The 18631-nt window shown below is 42.8% G+C and overlaps 1 protein-coding gene across 2 annotated transcripts in view; it reads left to right on the plus strand.

The window, feature by feature from the left end:
* The window catches only part of LOC308401517 (calpain-9), a 42920-nt gene that overhangs the window by 1128 nt on the left and 23161 nt on the right, over window positions 1-18631 (plus strand). For both annotated transcript variants that reach the window (XM_080889770.1, XM_080889769.1), the window contains exons 2-12: window positions 6393-6462; window positions 9806-9924; window positions 10020-10153; window positions 12532-12703; window positions 12843-12914; window positions 13095-13186; window positions 13701-13775; window positions 14073-14233; window positions 16231-16388; window positions 17279-17487; window positions 17841-17886. In XM_080889770.1, the coding sequence (XP_080745896.1) occupies window positions 6393-6462; window positions 9806-9924; window positions 10020-10153; window positions 12532-12703; window positions 12843-12914; window positions 13095-13186; window positions 13701-13775; window positions 14073-14233; window positions 16231-16388; window positions 17279-17487; window positions 17841-17886 (1308 nt within the window). The remainder of the gene's footprint in view (window positions 1-6392; window positions 6463-9805; window positions 9925-10019; window positions 10154-12531; window positions 12704-12842; window positions 12915-13094; window positions 13187-13700; window positions 13776-14072; window positions 14234-16230; window positions 16389-17278; window positions 17488-17840; window positions 17887-18631) is intronic.

Consider the following 18631-nt stretch of genomic DNA (forward strand, 5'->3'; position numbering starts at 1 on the left):
GGTATATTGAGAAAGCGTTCCTCCTTTGGCGAGGATGAAAAAGCTGAACGTAATGATTTATTCCTTTTCTTCTAGACATCTGTTAGACTGTTAAAAAGTTTCATGTTTTTGATGCGATATTGTGAATAAAAGAGTTGAAATACAGTAAAACACACAATATTACAAAGCTTCAAAATAAACTCCCACAGAGCTCCATGGGTTAAGTTAGGAAGTGAAGTGAAAGCCTTTATTGTCATTATACTGGTATAATGAGATTTAAAACGGCTCCATAAAGGTGCACATGTGCTTAACACATTATAAAAAAAAATACAATAATATAACTATACACGTAATATAAATACACTGCACTGGGTGACACAGACAGACAGCCAGAGAATGATGATACAGTCAGTGCAAATTAGTTTTGTGCATGTTTTGAGTTGAGTATGGTGATGGCTTTGGGGAAGAAGCTATCCCCGAGTCTGTTTGTTCTGGCCCGTATGGATCTGAAGCACCTGCCAGAGGGGAGTAGGTTAAAAAGATGGTAACCGGGGTGGCTGATGTCCTTCAAGATGTTTCTGGCCCTGCTGAGACAACGGGAGTTATAGATGGCAGACAAAGAGGGCAGGGGACAGCCACTGATTTTTTTTTGCTACGTTTACCACCCTCTGTAATCTCTTCCTGCCTGCCTCTGTGTAGCTGGCGTGCCACACTGTCACTGCATAGGTCAGCAGGCTCTCGATGGTGGATCTATAGAAGGTCACCAGCAGTGGGGTGTTTAGTTGCTCCTTCCTGAGCACCCTTAGAAGTGTAGCCACTGCTTGGGCCTTCTTGACTAGCACCGTGGCGTTGACTGACCAGGAGAGGTCTGCAGAGATGTGGACACCAAGGAGTTTGAAGGATTCCACTCGCTCTACAAATTCACCGTTGATGTGCAGAGGGGCAGGGGCAGCTCTCTTCCGCCTGAAGTCCAGGATGAGTTCCTTGGTCTTGGTGATGTTAAGTGCCAGGTTGTTTAATGCACCCAGCTTCAGGACCTCATTTCCCCCTGTGACCAGTACTGTGTGTGATGCTGTAATTATCATTACAGAGTAACAGTCACATTTACACAATAAAGGCTGTATTTATACTGATTAAAATACTTTTAAGAGCAGCTGAGGTCACTTTGAGAACACCTGGATGGTTTTTTAAATACCAGGTAAAGGCAGATGGACAATAACTAACACCACATGTTATAACAGGACGATTCCACTCAGCGGGTCGAATTGCAGTTTCAAATTACACTTAATTTCACACTTATTTAAGTCGTTATTTTGTTTCTCTGAGTCTCTGTGGCTTTCTTTTACCTTTAACATTAAAAACTCACCTGGTAAAAATCAAAATTCTGGTGGATCTCTGTGAATCACTGTTACCAGTTACAGCCTTGTGCCAGATGTGAACCAGTGGTTTTTTTGCCCTGTAGTGTCCGAGTTGGTCAACTGGAGAGTTACAATCAGTGCGTGACAGAGTCATATTTGCAAGGGTGTGTTTCAGAAAGGCTCCACAGAGATAAAATGAAGGCAACCCAAACCCTGCAGGGCAACAGGAGGGAAACAAAGACAAGGCTCAGTGTTGTCCTTTAGTTCTATATTATCCTGCATCCGCTCGCTTTGCTTCTCTTCTTTCTGACTTGAGGGCTGGGCAGGATGCAGGGTGGGTGAGATTAAATCTGCTGCTAAACTCTGTGTTGGCTAAATATGTAAAATATGCAACTAAGGTATCTGAACAGGAAACAAAGAATGCAGCCTTTCTGTTCACTTGCTTTAATAGAATATAATGTACGGTATATACTATAGTTTGGCAGGTTTGTTTTATATTTGCTAATATATGTAAGATAAAACAAAATAACACGCATGTTCACGTTACACCGGTTAAGGCGCTCGTTAAAGTGATGGCTCACATTTCTGTCTTCACATGCAGAGTACTAATTTTGAGCATGTAACTTCTTGTTTCATGGTTTTATAACTCAGATCGTAGAGCTTCATGGTTCTAATGATTGACACTGATGAGATAATCACATCATCTCAGTGACTGATTGAGAGGTTTTGCATGTACCACGCTGGCTGAAGTTCAGTTTGACGATAGAGAGATTTCCCCTCCTTGCGGGAGCCTGGATAGCTCAGTCGGTAGAGCATCAGACTTTTAATCTGAGGGTCCAGGGTTCAAGTCCCTGTTCAGGCGATGTTGCTTTTAATCTGTTATAACACTGTCAAAGGGCCTGTTGTACCAATGGATTTACTGAGTTTATCTGAAGATGGTTGAACAGAAAAGATATCAAACAGCTAACTAAGCAAACACTTAACTCCTGTGTCATTCAAGTCTTTAGGACAAACATCGACCCGTAGTTACATTTTTGCAGCATTGCATTAAAATTGAGTTCCGGTTGTGGCATAAGTTACAAAGTAGATCTGACACAGAGGTATAATTCAGGTGTATAGCATCACACCAACCTTTGCCTTAACTGGAGGCACTTCTTTCAGAGTATCATGGAAACGCTCTTGACACATTAAAACTTGTTTACCTTAAAACATTCCCTTTGGCCAGTTTCAGGGTGTGTTCCATGTCTAGAAATAGATTTTATTTAGGTTTTCATGCTTAAAGCAGTGTAGTATTCATTAAGATTGAGTCACTGAGTTCCTATAGATAGATCACGGAGTCTGTACTGACTGTTATTGTACAAACTGTATCTACACAAGGCTTACTGCCTGAATGGAGCACGCAGGATGCAGTGGGCACAAACTTGCTTTCTGTGACTCAAAAGACTTCAGATGGCAGTGAAAAGAAAAATGTCAGAAGTTCTTTGTCTTTGGTCAAAACAGGAAGAGCTGGAAGCACGACAGAGGTGAAAGGACAGAGGTTTAAAGTCTGATCCAGTGTTTGCAAGAATAAAGATTAAAACAAAATCCTATAACCTGTATAGACCGATGCAAACAAAAGAAGACAGTTAAAGGCAGACATTTCTGAATGGGCAGGCTGTGCATTAGTACAACACACACTGATTTAGGGAGAAGGACACATGTCACAGGAACACCATCACACAGAGAGTTGTCCTTCCTCTTACGCTGCATTAAGCCAGTGTTGACAGAATGAGGCCATAAATCCTGCATCGCTCCCTCCTAAATCGAACCTCTGAGTAATTACCTCAGAGACGCTTGTCACTCGTGTGTTCACCATCGTAGTTTGACACCTCACTGTCCAGGAAATCCAAAGAAATCCTGTAACTGTGGACTCTTTACCACAGACATATGGATTAGACACATAATGTTACTCAATTAAGTCAAGTTTACTTTTAAAGCACTTTTTATTTTATTCCCATCATGCAAAAAGTAAAAAACAAACAAACAAACAAATACAACATACAAGTGCATGTAAGATTAGAAGGTTTTGCACATTAAAAAAATGAATGCTATAAGTGTTTAAAAAAATTCTATGTAGTGAGAGTAGAGGGCAGGTGTATGGGAGATGGAGGTTAGCTCAGTAGAAACAACAGAATTCCTGTGTATGAATGAGATGTAAGAGTGAAGCTGCAAAGAGCAGAGGTAGTGAAGATGAGTCAGCCATCCAAAGCAATGCATACAGCACAAGAAGAGGGTGCAGACAGGGTGGAGTGGGAGAAGATGAGTGGGGGTGATTCGTAACAGTATGATAGCAGCAAGAGTCAAAGGGAAGGTTTCAAAGATGCTAGTGAGACCTGCTGTGAGGAATGGTTTGAAGAAGGTGACAGTCATGAAACGAGAAGCTGAGCTGAAGCTTTTAAGATTTTGACTGGGAGTGAGCAGGATGGACAGGATTAGAAATGAGTATATTATCCACACATTTATCTCATATCGTTAGCTCTTGATATCAAAGCCAACACGTAGTTACTAGGGGTGCAACGATACACAAAATTCACGGTTCGGTTCGGTTCGATACTTTGGTGTCACGGTTCGATATTTTTTCGATACAAAAAAATTGTTCATGCCTTTTTAATTTGTCATTTATTAAGATTATAAATATATATTTTAACTCAAAAGTACAGTTTTTAAATTTAACCCTAACCCTTGTGCGTGTTTTTCATTTTGACAGCGAATGCGCACCTGCGGACCACTTATGTGCAGCCCTGGTTATTTAGCTCATCATATCGCAGCCACAGAAATTCTTTTGTCCATGAAACCATAAAGCTGCACTTTCTTTTTGCCTTATAGTCTGATTTGTCATAACTTTTCCGTTTTGTGGTAAGCTTTTCTTTGGCTGTCACTTCTTCACCCTGACCTGTCTTATTTGGCTCAGCAGAACTAAAATATATATCCTGCTGCTTTTACACACGCACTCACATAAGCTCAGCGATTCTCTGCGCGATCAACCTCTCACATGTTTAAGCTGCGGGAGATTTCACTTGTCATGTTTGCGTAGTAAGCTAACGATTAATAAGACGATGTCAGAGGAATTGGTGCACAAATTATCATCACTCACAGATCAGTGCTGTCGCTCTCTATACACAGTTCGCACGATTGCAAAGTGAAAGCAAATTCAAACGCGATTTCAATATGTCACATATTGACAGTGGCTCACTGATGCCAATGACATAATTAGCCAGCTACATTTCTGAAAGAATGCAAAAGCATTGACATATATTTTTCCTTCCTACAATAGCCCGACTGGAAAAATCGCTAGCTCCGGGACGTCGGGCTAGCGATATTGCAAGCCCTGTATCTGATTGAGGAATCACTCATCTTTGGAAAAGAGAGTTTATTACAGAGAAATGTCTCTTTCCAAAATAAAAGCTATACTATCCGCTTCTTCTGGGCTATATTCTCAGCAGCATAAGGAGAATCATGTGCTAACAGCTGTCTAAATGACTCGGCTAAAGTTAGTAGCATGCTTGTTGTTTTTGTCTGCTTCCACTTGTCTTTGTACTAGGATGATGTCGGTGTAAATGTGCAGTCATATTCGGTGTGTTCCCACTAGTGCTTTCAGGTTAATCTCGTTAAAATGACCTTAACGCCACAACACGGCAAATCTCCGTTAACGAGCTACCGCCGATCGCCCCGTGCATGGGGCTAGACGGCCAACACGTTAACGAGCTAACTGCGCTAACACACTAGCTCCCACCCATGTAATTGAGCATTGCGTGGCACATCCAACATACTGTTTTACTTTAGTCCATGACTCGCTTACCTTCAGGGTCATACGTCACATGAAAACCAAAATAATTCCAAACGCCAGATCTGAATGAGGGTGGGGGAGGTCCATGTTGCAAGGAGAGCTTAACTTCTGTCTCGCTAGCTTGCCCTGCGCTCTTCCCTCTGACGATGCTGTCTGTGTTGAGCGCTCAGTGGATCTGCGCTCGACAGTGCAGCCTAGGCGGAGTACTCGAACGCAGATTCACTGAGCGCTCAACACAGACAGCATCGTCAGAAGGAAAGTTGATAAAATAAATTACAAATTTTGTATTGTTCGATACATATGCGTACCGAACCGAAAGCACTGTATCGAACGGTTCAATATCGATACGAATATCGTTGCACCCCTAGTAGTTACATTAACAGCTAATCATTTCAACTGCTAATATCCACATTTGTAGGTAAGAATTTGAACTGTTCCACTAACCATTAGAGCCTGGGCAGCTCTGTAGAAAAGCATCAGCCTTTTGATCCTGGGTTCAAGTTCCTGTTCATGCTTTGGGGTTTAAAAAATGTAAAGTATACTGTCTTTGCTGTGTTGTACCACACAGGTTACTTCAAGAACACGGTGCTCTATAGCTTTCACTCATAAAAAGGTGCCCATAGTTTTTTTTCACTGATTCCACCATTAATGTCATAATCAGGGGGGATTCTCTCATATCTGTTAACTATGTGCAACCTAGATAAGTGTAAACGTAGCAAACGTTGATGCCACACACATTTTTGAAGACTGCATATGCTGGTGAATACACAGACAGTTTTTCAAAGTGTTTGTACTGATAATAAGTCATAACTCTTTGCAATCTGAGCAAGTCCAAGTATGCGGACTGACTCGAGTCGCCACTAGAGGAAGTTGTGGGGACGTCATAGATCTCAGGTTATAATAAAAGTTGCTTCTTATCTTATCTCAGTTACTTTTGAATTGTCACACGAATGATCATTATTTATAAAAATTTGATATATTTTATTTATGCACCTTTAAACATTATATCATGATAAACACTGAACATTGGTGAAACTCATGTCAGTCTTCCTGTCTGACTCGGAGTCACACATCCGGCAGTGTGCCAAGTTTGTGCCACAATGTTCTGATGGATGAACTTTTATCTGCCTCTCCCTTTGGCTCTGCAGACAAGTCAGATCAAGTTTATTTGCGTTCATCTTCCTGCTCTTTCTTGTCTTTGTTTCAACCAATCATTGCTCTGTTTCCAGGAACTCTGTTCATCACCTCAGTTCATAGTAGATGGCGCAACGAGGCTGGATGTTCGCCAGGGGAAACTCAGTAAGTAGAGATCTCCTGTACTACTTAGTTGTATAAGCTAAGTATTTTCAGTTCAAGTGGACCTATTCTGCTCATTTCCACCACCTTTTCATTCTTGGACTCCACCAGAGCAGCTTTGCATGATTTGCTGTTCAGTCTAATCCTTCGTGTTGCCCACCGTCAAAAATAAGCTGCTATAGCTTATTTCTGACAGCCCTTGAAGTATTTAGTATTTAGTATTTATTTATTTATTGTCATTGTCAAGAACAATGAAATTGCGTTTGGGGCTTCCATACAACCCAAAAAAAAGAAGAAAATAATAAATACCCCTTAAAACCCAAGTGTACATATTTAACCCAGTGTGACTCCAATGCAATAAGACAATCCTTAGCAATAATGTTCGTAGAAATTCAGACAAAGACCTGAGAAACATGACAAAATACAACAATGCAACCCATTCAATATTATTGTACTGTGAGATATGATATCAGATATGATAGTTATCTATTTAAGAAAGAGGGGGGGGGGGCAGGAGGGGGAAGAGAATAAAGATATGATGCACCAATGCAGACCAGTTCATTGCTATTAAGAAGTTGGATATGGTTATTGTCCGTGAGAGGGGGGCAGAGAGTTCAGGAGCCTCACAGCCTGTGGATACAGGCTGTTGGCCAGTCTGGATGTTCTGGCCTGTATAGACCTGTACCTTCTCCCTGAGGGCAGCAGATGGAAAAGGTGGCGCGCAGGGTGATGTTGGTCCCGCAGGATACTGTGCACCCTCCTCAGACAGCGAGTGGGGAAGATATTACTGATCTCTGGCAGACTTGTTCCAATAATTCTGCCAGCTTCCTTCACCACCCGCTGGAGTGCTTGCTGATCGGCCTTGGTGCAGCTGGGGAACCACACTAGAAATCCATACGTCAGAACGCTGCTGATGGCACAGTTGTAGAAGTTCAACATCAGAGATCTGGGAATGTGTGCGCTCCGCAGTCTCCTCAGGTAGTAGAGGCGCTGTTGGGCCTTCCGTACAACTGAGGTGATATGGTTGCCCCAGGACAGGTCCTCGGTCACAGTTACCCCCAAGAATTTAAAACTGCTCACCCTCTCCACCGCCTCACTGCCAATGAAGAGAGGCAGATGGTTGTTATGACCCCTCTTCCGGAAATCTACAATGATCTCCTTGGTCTTTTTGGTGTTTAAGACCAAGTTATTGTCGTGGCACCATGACTCTAGTTGTTGCACCTCTGTCCTATAGTTTGTCTCATCATTGTTGGATATAAGTCCGAGCACTGTAGTGTCATCTGCAAACTTAACAATGAGATTGGACGCGCAGGAGGAAATACAGTCATGGGTGAAGAGAGTGTATAGCAGAGGGCTCAGAACACACCCCTGAGGGGCACCGGTGTTGACCACAAGGGTGGAAGAGGTGTTCTTACCCACTCTGACACTCTGTCTACGGTTAGTGAGGAAGTCCACAATCCAGTTGCACAGAGAGGAGTTAAGTCCCAGTTGGTGGAGTTTGGGACGGAGTTTGTATGGCCGGATGGTATTAAAAGCCGAGCTGTAGTCTACAAAGAGGAGCCGTGCATAGGTGTTCCTGTGTTCCAAGTGCTTCAGTAATGTGTGCAGCACTGTGGCGATCGCATCCTCGGTTGACCGGTTCTCCCTGTATGCAAACTGGTGCGAGTCCAGGGATGGTGGAAAAGCAGCTCTGATGTGTTTAATGACCAGTCTCTCCAGGCATTTGGCGGGAATGGGGGTGAGTGCCACAGGTCTGAAATCGTTCAGACATGTGACATTTGACTGTTTTGGGATGGGAACGATGGTTGCTGCTTTGAAACAGGATGGTACCAGTGAACAGGACAACGAGGTGTTATATATAGAGGTGAAGACGTCCGCCAGGTCCGCAGCACAGTCTTTTAGCACCCGGCCCAGCACTCCATCCGGCCCGGCCGCCTTCCTGGTGTTAATGCTCCGGAACACACGCCTCAGCTCATGAGTGCTCAGGACCGGAGCAGGGTCGGTTGAGGGGAGAGGGGACAGGACAGGGTCGGTGTTCTCCCTGTCAAAACGGGCATAAAGGAGATTTAGATCCTCAGCCAGAGTAGAACTGTCGGCTGAGGGTGATGGTGTTCTTCTTTTGTAGTCCGTGATAGCCCTGATGCCCTCCCAGACCTGCCTTGGGTTTGTGTTGTTCTCAAACCTGGCCTCGATACGCCTCCTGTGCTGCTGCTTGGCAGTCTTGATGCCTCTTCTCAGGTTGGCCCTGGCAGCACTGTATGCCTCCTGGTCCCCGGATTTGAAAGCTTTTTTTTTTTTTTTTTTTTTTTTTTTTTTTGGAACCCCAGGAGTGCACTGATGTGGTCACCAGAGCTGGCCCCACCCATTCAACATAGCACTACTGATTCCAGGAAATGCCCTGCAGCGTGTTTTACAGGCCTCCTAGAAATGCTAAGTCTGTTTTTGACAGGAGGGAGGGCAGGAGTCGGATAAAGACACAGCACAGATCCAGTCTGGATAAACAACCTCGTGCTGATGTTGATACTATTGTCCTGATTCAATTCAGTTCAGTTTAATTTTATTTATATAGTACCAAATCACAATAACAGTTGCCTCAAGGCACTTTATATTGTAAGGTAAAAACTCACTACAATAACACAGCAGAGAACTCCAACAAACACTCGACCCCCTATGAGCAAGAGCTTTGGCGACAGTGGGAAGGAAAAACTCCCTTTTAGCAGGAAGAATCCTCCAGCAAAACCAGGCTGTTCTGCTGGAAGATTATGTGTATAAACACATAATAAGTGGAAAATGTGACTAAAAAAAGAAATCCTCCAGCAGCCTACACCCTCAAACCAAGTTTTAAGACTAGTCTTAAACGTAGAGAAGATCAAAGAGATGCTGGAACCTCTCCCAGCTGACACTGGGTCACTTTGGAGGGTGGGAGGGGTGCACCCTGGAAAGAGTTCAGGGCCATTGAAACTGTGTATATCTCTGTTGCAGTACTTGCACTGGTGACTGGGTAAAATTAACTGAGCTGAGTGGCATCAAGGACAAAACAAATCGTATACAGTAGCTACATCAGATTGAGAACCTCAGGTCTTTTCTGTTCCTTCCACACAGGTGGGTCTGTGTCACACCCTGAAGACCAGGTTCCTCCTTCCTCAAATACAACAGTGCAAACAGCTCTCTGTATATGCTGTATGTCAGCGTTGAATAGCTGTTACACCCAGCACATAAAGGTTTAATGGAGACTGTAGGTGAAAGATGGTGCACGGCTGGAAGTGATTTAAAATGGAAAGAGGACCATCCAGCATTGTGCACTGAAGCTTTAAATGATGTCATGACCTACTTCATTCTTTTCCAGGTGACTGCTGGTTACTTTCGGCTATAGCGTCTCTCTCCATGAATCAATCGCTGCTCAAGAAGGTTGTGCCTCTGGGCCAGAGCTTCCAAGATGGATACAGTGGTTGCTTCACTTTCAGGGTACAAAAGCTCTGTTTAATATGCAGTTATCTTCTTCAAGTGAATTCTCAGCCTAAATCAGATGATATTCTCTCTCTCTTTCTCTCGCTGTGTAGTTCTGGCAGTACGGTCAGTGGGAGGAGGTACGGATCGATGACCTGCTGCCCACTGTGGACAACAATCTGATCTTCCTCAGCTCCCCAGAAAGACAAGAGTTCTGGAGCGCCCTGCTGGAGAAAGCCTACGCCAAGTGAGTCCCAGTCAGCCGCTGTCTAGGTGTTCATGTCTCACTGCACATTTCAGCCTCTCTGATAGACATTTGGTCTTCTTTTGCCTGTTACATAACCACAAATCCATATTCCATATCCATACGTTTCACCTAAACCCCTTAATTTTATCCAAAATTTTAGCATCATACTATGAATCTTTCCTGAATTCCAGGTCTTTCAAGTTCGAGTTTTCCCACCATTTCTGAGCCCTTCATAAGTATAGGAGATAATGACATGACAGCATGTGTTTTTCTGCTCAGAACGAATCACTGCTAGAAGATCAGCCTGGTGTCGTAATGTTAATAAAAAGGGAGAGCGTTCATATGCTGTAAGCTGCCACCTATCCCACACGGTGATATGACTAGGGATGGGTATTGATAAGATTTTCACGATTCCGATTCCATTTTCGATTCTGTTTAACGATTCGATTCTTTATCGATTCTCTTATCGATTCTTTTTAAAAAAGGAGAACACTAAGGTCGATTAGCTTAGAACTTTGTTTTTTATCTTCTCTTTGAACAAGAAAGAAATTTAGGAGTAACATGGCCTTACAAACCCAACAGTGAGATCTTAAGAGATCCAGCCTACGGCTCTTCAATGGGTCACGGGGTCCCCAGGAAAATAATTGTAAATGTAAAATAATAAAATAAATATTCTTCTGTAGCAATTACACATGAATATCCAGTAATGTCCCTGCCTACAATTAAACACATTCACTTACCGAAAATCATCTGCTGTGGCAAATGGGTTCAAGCCTTTGACCACAAACTTAGTCACTCCTCGGTGACATTGGTCTATCCTGGCCTGAAAGGAGACGCTACCAGTCGACTGCAGCGAGAACTGGCAGCATCTGAGCCAGACTCTGTCTGTCTGTCTCATCATGGTCACTAAATGCACAGTAATGGCAGGTTTTGTAATAAGGCAGATTGCGCTAACATAATATGCACTGTTAGTTGATTATTTACCTGCCACATTAACGGGAGAGGACGTGCAAACGTTACCGCTGCTGCTGGGTTGAGATTCACGAGTCCGGAGCGGAATTAAAAACACGACATTCATTTAAGGTCATCACGTGTTTTGTGAGCAAATGCTTTTGCATATTCGCAGTGTTTCCTCCCTTAAATGAAGTATCTACTTTGCAAGTATTGCAAGTTGCCCTGTTGTCATCCGTTCTCGTAAAGTATAACCAAACTTTTGAGCGTTTGAGCCACCGTGTTTCCTGCCAGGTAAATGACGCTCCGCAACATGGTGACGTCATTCGGGGCGACTGGAATCGATAAGGGAATCGTTTGCAAAAATGGCAAACACTTCCAAGGAATTGAAACAGTGGGAACCGGTTCTCAACAAGAACCGGTTTTCGATACCCATCCCTAGATATGACGCTTGAAGAATCACCCAAACTATACTTTTTGAACGTCTTGATGCATTCTCAATCATCCAGGAAAGTAAATCTCCAAAAGCTGATTCTGTGGACGTAGCGTTTTGTGGGAGAAACGTTTCGTCACTCATCCAGGTGACTTCTTCAGTCTCAGCTGACTGCAAGTTTCCCCAAATCTTATAAACAGTGCATTTGCATAATGACTGAAACCAGCACACTGAAGGAACAATGGGCTGGGAGGTCAGTTTCTTAATCTTAATTATGCAAATTCTCATGACCATTGATCAACAACCACTGATCAATAGCCATGAGTCCCATTCACAGAGAGTTGGGGAATGGCTGCAATCACAGGTACGCTACGTCCAGATGAACAGAATCAACTTTTGGAGATATACTTTTTGAAGTTTTGTCCAGTGAATTATCAGATACAAGACAAAACATGAAGGGTACGGGTGCTTATTTCTGTTCCTGTGTGTGATGTTATATCCCATGCTGCTGATGCTGAAAACTGAATTTAGAGGAAATAAAAAATATGTTGTTTTTTTTACATAGTGCCATGCGGAGTGAACATTTTCCAGATTTTGTTGCATTTATATGGAAAAAAATAAATATGACTATATAGCAGCAAGAGAAATGATACAACAAATAAACATGTAAACATGCTGAAATGGGTAAATAGTAACTAACATCCAGTGTCTGTGTTTTAAAAGATTCTAAATTTCAGCGTCTGTTCCTACTCAGAGTATTGTGGATAATTTGAGCATCTGTTCTTCACACTTTAAGAACAAGTAGTTGATAAGTGAGTGGAAAAAGTGGGCATAACAATGATAAGGATAATAATAATATCTCAAACATTAAATGTCCCATTGTTCAAACCTTTCCTGGGCAGATTTGTTAGTCAGAGTTCAGTTAGAAAGACAAATTCAGGAGATCTTTAGAAAACCGTTCAGAAAACCTCTGATATTTCCCTTTCTGTCCCAGGTTGAAGGGTGGCTACCGAGCTCTGGACATGGGCTTCCCTCATGAGGCCATGGTGGATATGACGGGCGGGATGACAGAGGTTTTACAGGTGGCCTCACTTCCCAGAGACTTGCCGACCTTCCTCAGACACCTGCTGGTCAGAGGAGCACTCATCAACTGTGCCAACTGCCAGGTACCGTAAGAACCTGTGAGGGATGATTTAGATCTGAACCTGTTGGGAAACACGGAGGCGTTCCTGCACTCATTTATGAGTCATATTGTTTGTTTTCCTTCTGTCCTCACTGTGGTTGGTTGGCTTTTCCCCCCTCCAGGGTCCTCTGGAGCACAGGAATGAACTGGGAATCATGTTTAGACATGCCTACGCTCTGACTGCAGTGGATAAGGTAACTGTCACTGAACACGGCCAAGAAATGTTCATAAGTCCTAATTACACATAAATACAGATGTGAATCTCAAAAGCAGGACAAATTAAATGCAGTGTTTCTGTATCTTAAGTAGAAATCTAAATGACTCACAGCTGCTCTTCACTGCACTCTCACCTGATTTGCCTCCTCTCCTGCCAGGTGAGGACGACACTCGGCACTGAATATCTGGTGCGAATCCTCAACCCTTGGGGCAACACAGAGTGGGAGGGGCCCTGGAGTGACTTCAAAGGGTATGAAGATCATCCAATGAGCAGTGCTGAATAAAACTTACTCTAAATTTAAATCCTTTCAGTCAACTCAAAAATGGCATCAGAAGAAGAAGTAGCTGGTAATGCATAGGAGGAAGTGAGGGGAGTGAATGGGCTAATCGCAGTAATCGTGGGCCATCGTGCAGAGCACAGATCACAGTTTCTTGTGGTTCGTGGTTTTTATTACTGTTGTCTAAAGTCAAATGTGAGATTAAAATTGAGTGTCTTGTGAAAAAAAAAAAGACACTGAACAAAGGGAAGTACAAAATCACAGAAAATAACATAAAAACATCTTAAGGCTGTGAGAAAATTGGAAAAAATAGTTTAATAATCTTAAAATAATTGATGCGGTTGCACTGATCTCATAGCTCAATTTACTGCCTCTTTAATCTGAATCCATGAGGTCACATACAAACCAAAATGTCACCTTACTAACTCCCCTTCTTGAGTACATACTTCACACATTTACAGCACGTTTACAAACCTGTGTTTGCAGTCAAGAGTGGAAAACGGTGAGCATCGAGGAGCAGAAACGACTCGGCAGAGTCAGACAGGAGGACGGAGAGTTCTGGTGAGTTTATCGTAATGTCATACCAGCGACTGTCACACAACTTTTATGGGGCCCCCCTGTGGCTGTTCCTGCTCATTACAGGGTAGATACTCAGCAGGGATGAATGAAACGGTGACAACGATGATTAAAACGACACCAATATTTCCAAACAGAGCAGATGAGATGATTGCAGTCAAGAAACCAAATGTGTCTTTGTTTTTGAACTTGGATGTGCCAATGCTATTCAAACACATTAAGTATTTACAGACGAAGGAAATCTGTTTGGCCATTCGCTCTGTTCCTCTCTCTCTCTGTCAGGATGTCGGTGTCGGACTTCCGACAGAACTTCGAGGTGATGGAGGTCTGTCACCTGACGGAGGCTCTCGGTGAACCAGGCTCCAGCATGTTGCCTTTGAGCTGCATTATGCATCATGGCAACTGGGCGCCGAATATCACAGCAGGAGGCTCTCCTCAAGGAGGTAAGACAGGTGATGACGTGTGTCAAATGTTTTGTGCCTCACTCTTAACTCTGAACCGCACAAGCCCAGCAGCTGGTTTTAAAACTGGAGATAAAGCTGGGATATTTAAAACTAGACAGAAGTTCACCTCAACTATCACAACTGAATTTAAGAGTAGGGGCCAATCTGGCAAACAGTTAGTTTCATGTGTTAATTAGTCACTATTAGTCTTAATCTTTGCGTTTCCTGGCAGTGATCAGAGAGTCTTTAAAAGAGCCACGCCTGAACAGGGACTTGAACCCTGGACCCTCAGATTAAAAGTCTGATGCTCTACCAACTGAGCTATCCAGGCTCTGAAGGTTGTGTAGTGCACTCTGATTTTAGCATCAAATATGACGAAAAATACAAGAACAATGTTTTAATATTTCTTGCAGCCGACACAAAGGAGTCTCTCCTGAGAGTCAATTTTAACTGATGCTCACCAGGGAAAGACCAAAACTTTAGCGCCTCCTGCTGCCTGTGGACAGATTCCTCAGGCATCTTCCAGAAATGGTCACACTCTTTTCTGCACAATTTTTCAGTAGGTGCAGTTTTTTTTCTTGTTGTCTAGAAAATACAATACTAGTCCAAAGTTTTAGAACACCCCAATTTTTCCAGTTATCTAATGTAATTCAAGTTGTTCAAGCCCAACGAATAGCTTGAAATGGCACAAAGGTAAGTGGTGAACTGCCAGAGGTTTAAAAAAGGTAAGGTTACCCAAAACTAAAAAAAGGAATTTCAGAATTATACAAAAAGGGCTTTTTGTATAAACCACATACCATAGTATTATACAGAATAAGACAAAGAGACTTGCCTGGGCCATGAAACACCGCTGTGAGAGGCACCCTGAACCAAAACAGCTACCACAGCATTCTGCAGCGCCATGCAGTACCCTCTGGTATGCGCCTAGTTGGTCAGGGGTTCATCCTACAGCGGGATAATGACCCAAAACATAATCCAAGCTATGCCAGAACTCTTGAAAACACGGAGTGTCCAGCACAGTCCTCCATACTTAAACCTCATCGAGCTGGTTTGGGATGAACTGGACAGAAGAGTGAAAGCAAAGCAACCTACAAGGTCCACATTTATGGGAACTTCTGCAACAAACAGATTGATTTCTATTGTAGAAAGAATGCTACGGGTGTGTTCAGCTGTTATATCTGGTGGCTACTTAAAGGTTAGAATACATTTTGGTCTATGAATTGATTCCATGATTTCTTTTTGAACTCCAATTGCTTATTTGTACTATGCTTTCATTTCAGAGTGCAATCAGACATTAAACGGCATAATTGCTGGAAAAATCAGGGTGTTCTCAAACTTTTGACCTGCAGTGTATTTCGTTCCAGTCTCGAGCATAAATTATCAAGACGTAAGAAGTGAAGCACCTTTGTAACTGTGAACAATGAGAGTTAAACCTGAAGTTTCCCCTCTAATCCCTCTGTGCAGCACAGGTCTCTGACACGCCTGTCTGTCTGTTCCCAGATGCAGTTTTTTTTCTTTAATTTTATGTGACAGTCTTTGTTTCACTTGTACATTATGTAATATATTACATTTGACGTGCAGCACTCAGAAATAATCCTTGTGCTTTTGTTTGAGATCTCTGACTGTATAATGTTTATGAAGGATTCTGTAACTCTCAACAAGCTGAGACGAGCTTATTTGTACAGTCTTTAATAACAGAGCTGCAGTTTTACAGGTAGACCAAGTTTTGATATCAGACACTGCCAGGTAAACAGTTAGGAATATAGCCACACAGATCACACGCATGGAGTCTGGTTTTGGGTAACTGGGCTTCCTGTGATCCTGTTCTAGGTCTGTTAGCTTCTGTTTAAAGATCTTTGGACAGAGGACCAATAAATTGCACATTTGGAGGCAGTTAAATCAGGTCCAGCTTGGAACATGAAAAAAATGAATTATGAAAAGAAATGTTAAAAGTTACACACGATAGGAAAACTAACAGTGTGTTTGTGTGTGTGCAGGTTGGTTCTATCAGAACCCCCAGTTCTACTTTGTTCTGTCAAAGGCGGACCAAAACCCCGACAGCGCTCAGAAGACCTGCTCCTTCGTTTTGGCTCTGATGCAGAAACACCAGAGACGAAGAGGCATTAGTCTAGCCATCGGCCTTCACGTATACCCGGTATAGTCACGCACACGGGGTCTGGTGTTTAAATGAAAGGCATAAACGTGATAAAAGTCCTGCCCAATGGCTCTTCTCTCTTTGGACTGACTTCCTGAATAGCGCAGTAGTTGCTATTATTTTTATTCCTATATGAAGGTATTATTGCGATATTTAGTTCAGCTTGGAAGCTGCTATTTCACAGAGCAGAAAGTGAACATGGACGGTTTTATTAGATAGTTTTATTCCTCTGAAATTTCAATCGATGTGCTGTTTATTCATATTAAGGTGCTTCTTTGGAGAATGATTACAGACTGCGAGGCTGTCAGACTGACTATATTTGAAATGTCATCGGTATGAAGGCGCAAGCAGATATTTTGAGGAAATGTCTCTTGCTTAGTTTATGGCCATATGTTGGAAAGCAGGTCTTTCTTGTCAGGAGCCTGGATAGCTCAGTCGGTAGAGCATCAGACTTTTAATCTGAGGGTCCAGGGTTCAAGTCCCTGTTCAGGCGATGTTTTAATCTGTTATAACACTGTCAAAGGGCCTGTTGTACCAATGGATTTACTGAGTTTATCTGAAGATGGTTGAACAGAAAAGATATCAAACAGCTAACTAAGCAAACACTTAACTCCTGGGTCATATGTAGCTAAAAACAAAAGTTGGAAACGTTCACCTGAAGAAGTTAAGGGACCCAGTGATCAGTAGTTTATATCAAAACGTGTTACCAAGGTGACTGCTAGGTGTTGAGACTTGCCCCTAAAAGGACGTCAATAAAAGCTGAACATATTTGGTTAAACTGTTTAGATCAGAAAGCGTCTGAAAAGCTGTTAAAGTTTCTAAACTGTACTTGAAGCAGTAACTGTGGATGAGGAAGGGCTGGTGTAAATGAGTGTGTGCTGTCTCTCCAGGCCCATCCTAAGAATACGTACCTGTCCCGTGAGGACCTGAGCGTGCTCCGCCCAGTCCTCCACAGCCCCCAGTATGTCGCACGGCGGGAGGTTGTTCTTCGTGGCTCGCTCCCACCGGGTTGCTACATCATCATCCCCTCCACCGCCGAGCCTAATCAGCAGGGAGCCTTCCTCCTGCGGGTGCTGGCGGAGCAGGGCAACAATGCCACGTGAGTCATGGAGTTCTGTTGCCGTCTTGTTGTTGTGTAAAACCGGATGTGGAGAGCGAGGGGCGGACCAGACTGTGAAAGCATTCATGAACGGCCTGTGATCGACAAGTCGTTAGCAAATGAGCACACCCTGAATAATGCTCTTTTCTGAAACACAGAATGAATTTACAAATTTAACTTCATTTTATATGAAATTTCTTTAAATGTATTTTTACTGTGGTCACACAGGAAGGGAGCTGGGAGGTGTTTTCCCATCGTTAGTCCTTTTGAATGAAAGTCACCAGAATAAAAAGCAGGTTTAAATGGAAGCTGACTTCTCTATATTTCTTTGATTGTTTTGGTTTTTGTTACAGACCAGCTCGAAAACCATCAACAGAAGACATCACATCAGTAACAGAGGTAAACCAATCAGCAGTTAATTTAATAGACTCAAACCAGTGCGAGCTGCAGATGTGAACTCTGATGGGAGTGTGTCTGTAGAGCCTTTAATATTTTGGAAGCTAAATTTAAGGTTTCTCTTTAGAAAAACTTTTATCCAGATTATTAGATTAAAGATTATGAAACAGAGGAGCACATAATTGCATTACTTGGAATAAGCAAAAAATAAAAATAAAGAAAAGAAAATATTTGTATTAAATGTCTTAAAAATGTTTGAATAAATCCATCTAGAAGTAACTTAGCAGCTGTCTGGTTGTGCATTTTGAAGCCTACCCAAATGTGGAGAGTGCAGAAGCTTTTTTTGGTGCTCATTAGGACAACAAATGCTCCTACAGTGCATTACATAGGTCCTCTGTCAGTTAGGCTTCAACTTCAGGCGCTGCTTTTTGTTATAGTGGACTGAAAATGACTGCGTTAAGTGCAGAAAACCTGCACATTTGTCTTAAAGCTAGTCCGCCTGAACAGGGACTTGAACCCTGGACCCTCAGATTAAAAGTCTGATGCTCTACCGACTGAGCTATCCAGGCCCTGCCTGAACTCAGAACTATGTGAATATTCACAAGTGGTGAATACGCTGGACTGATAATGAAATGTAACGAAATGCTGACGGTTTCTAAAAGACTGTCTAATCTAGGGTTTTGTCAACTTTCTCACCGACGGCACGTACACAGACACGCCGTCGGGGCTGAAAGCCGACAGCTCACAG

Source organism: Rhamphochromis sp. 'chilingali', assembly GCF_963969265.1.
Source record: "Rhamphochromis sp. 'chilingali' genome assembly, chromosome: 8".
Lineage (NCBI taxonomy): Eukaryota > Metazoa > Chordata > Actinopteri > Cichliformes > Cichlidae > Rhamphochromis > Rhamphochromis sp. 'chilingali'.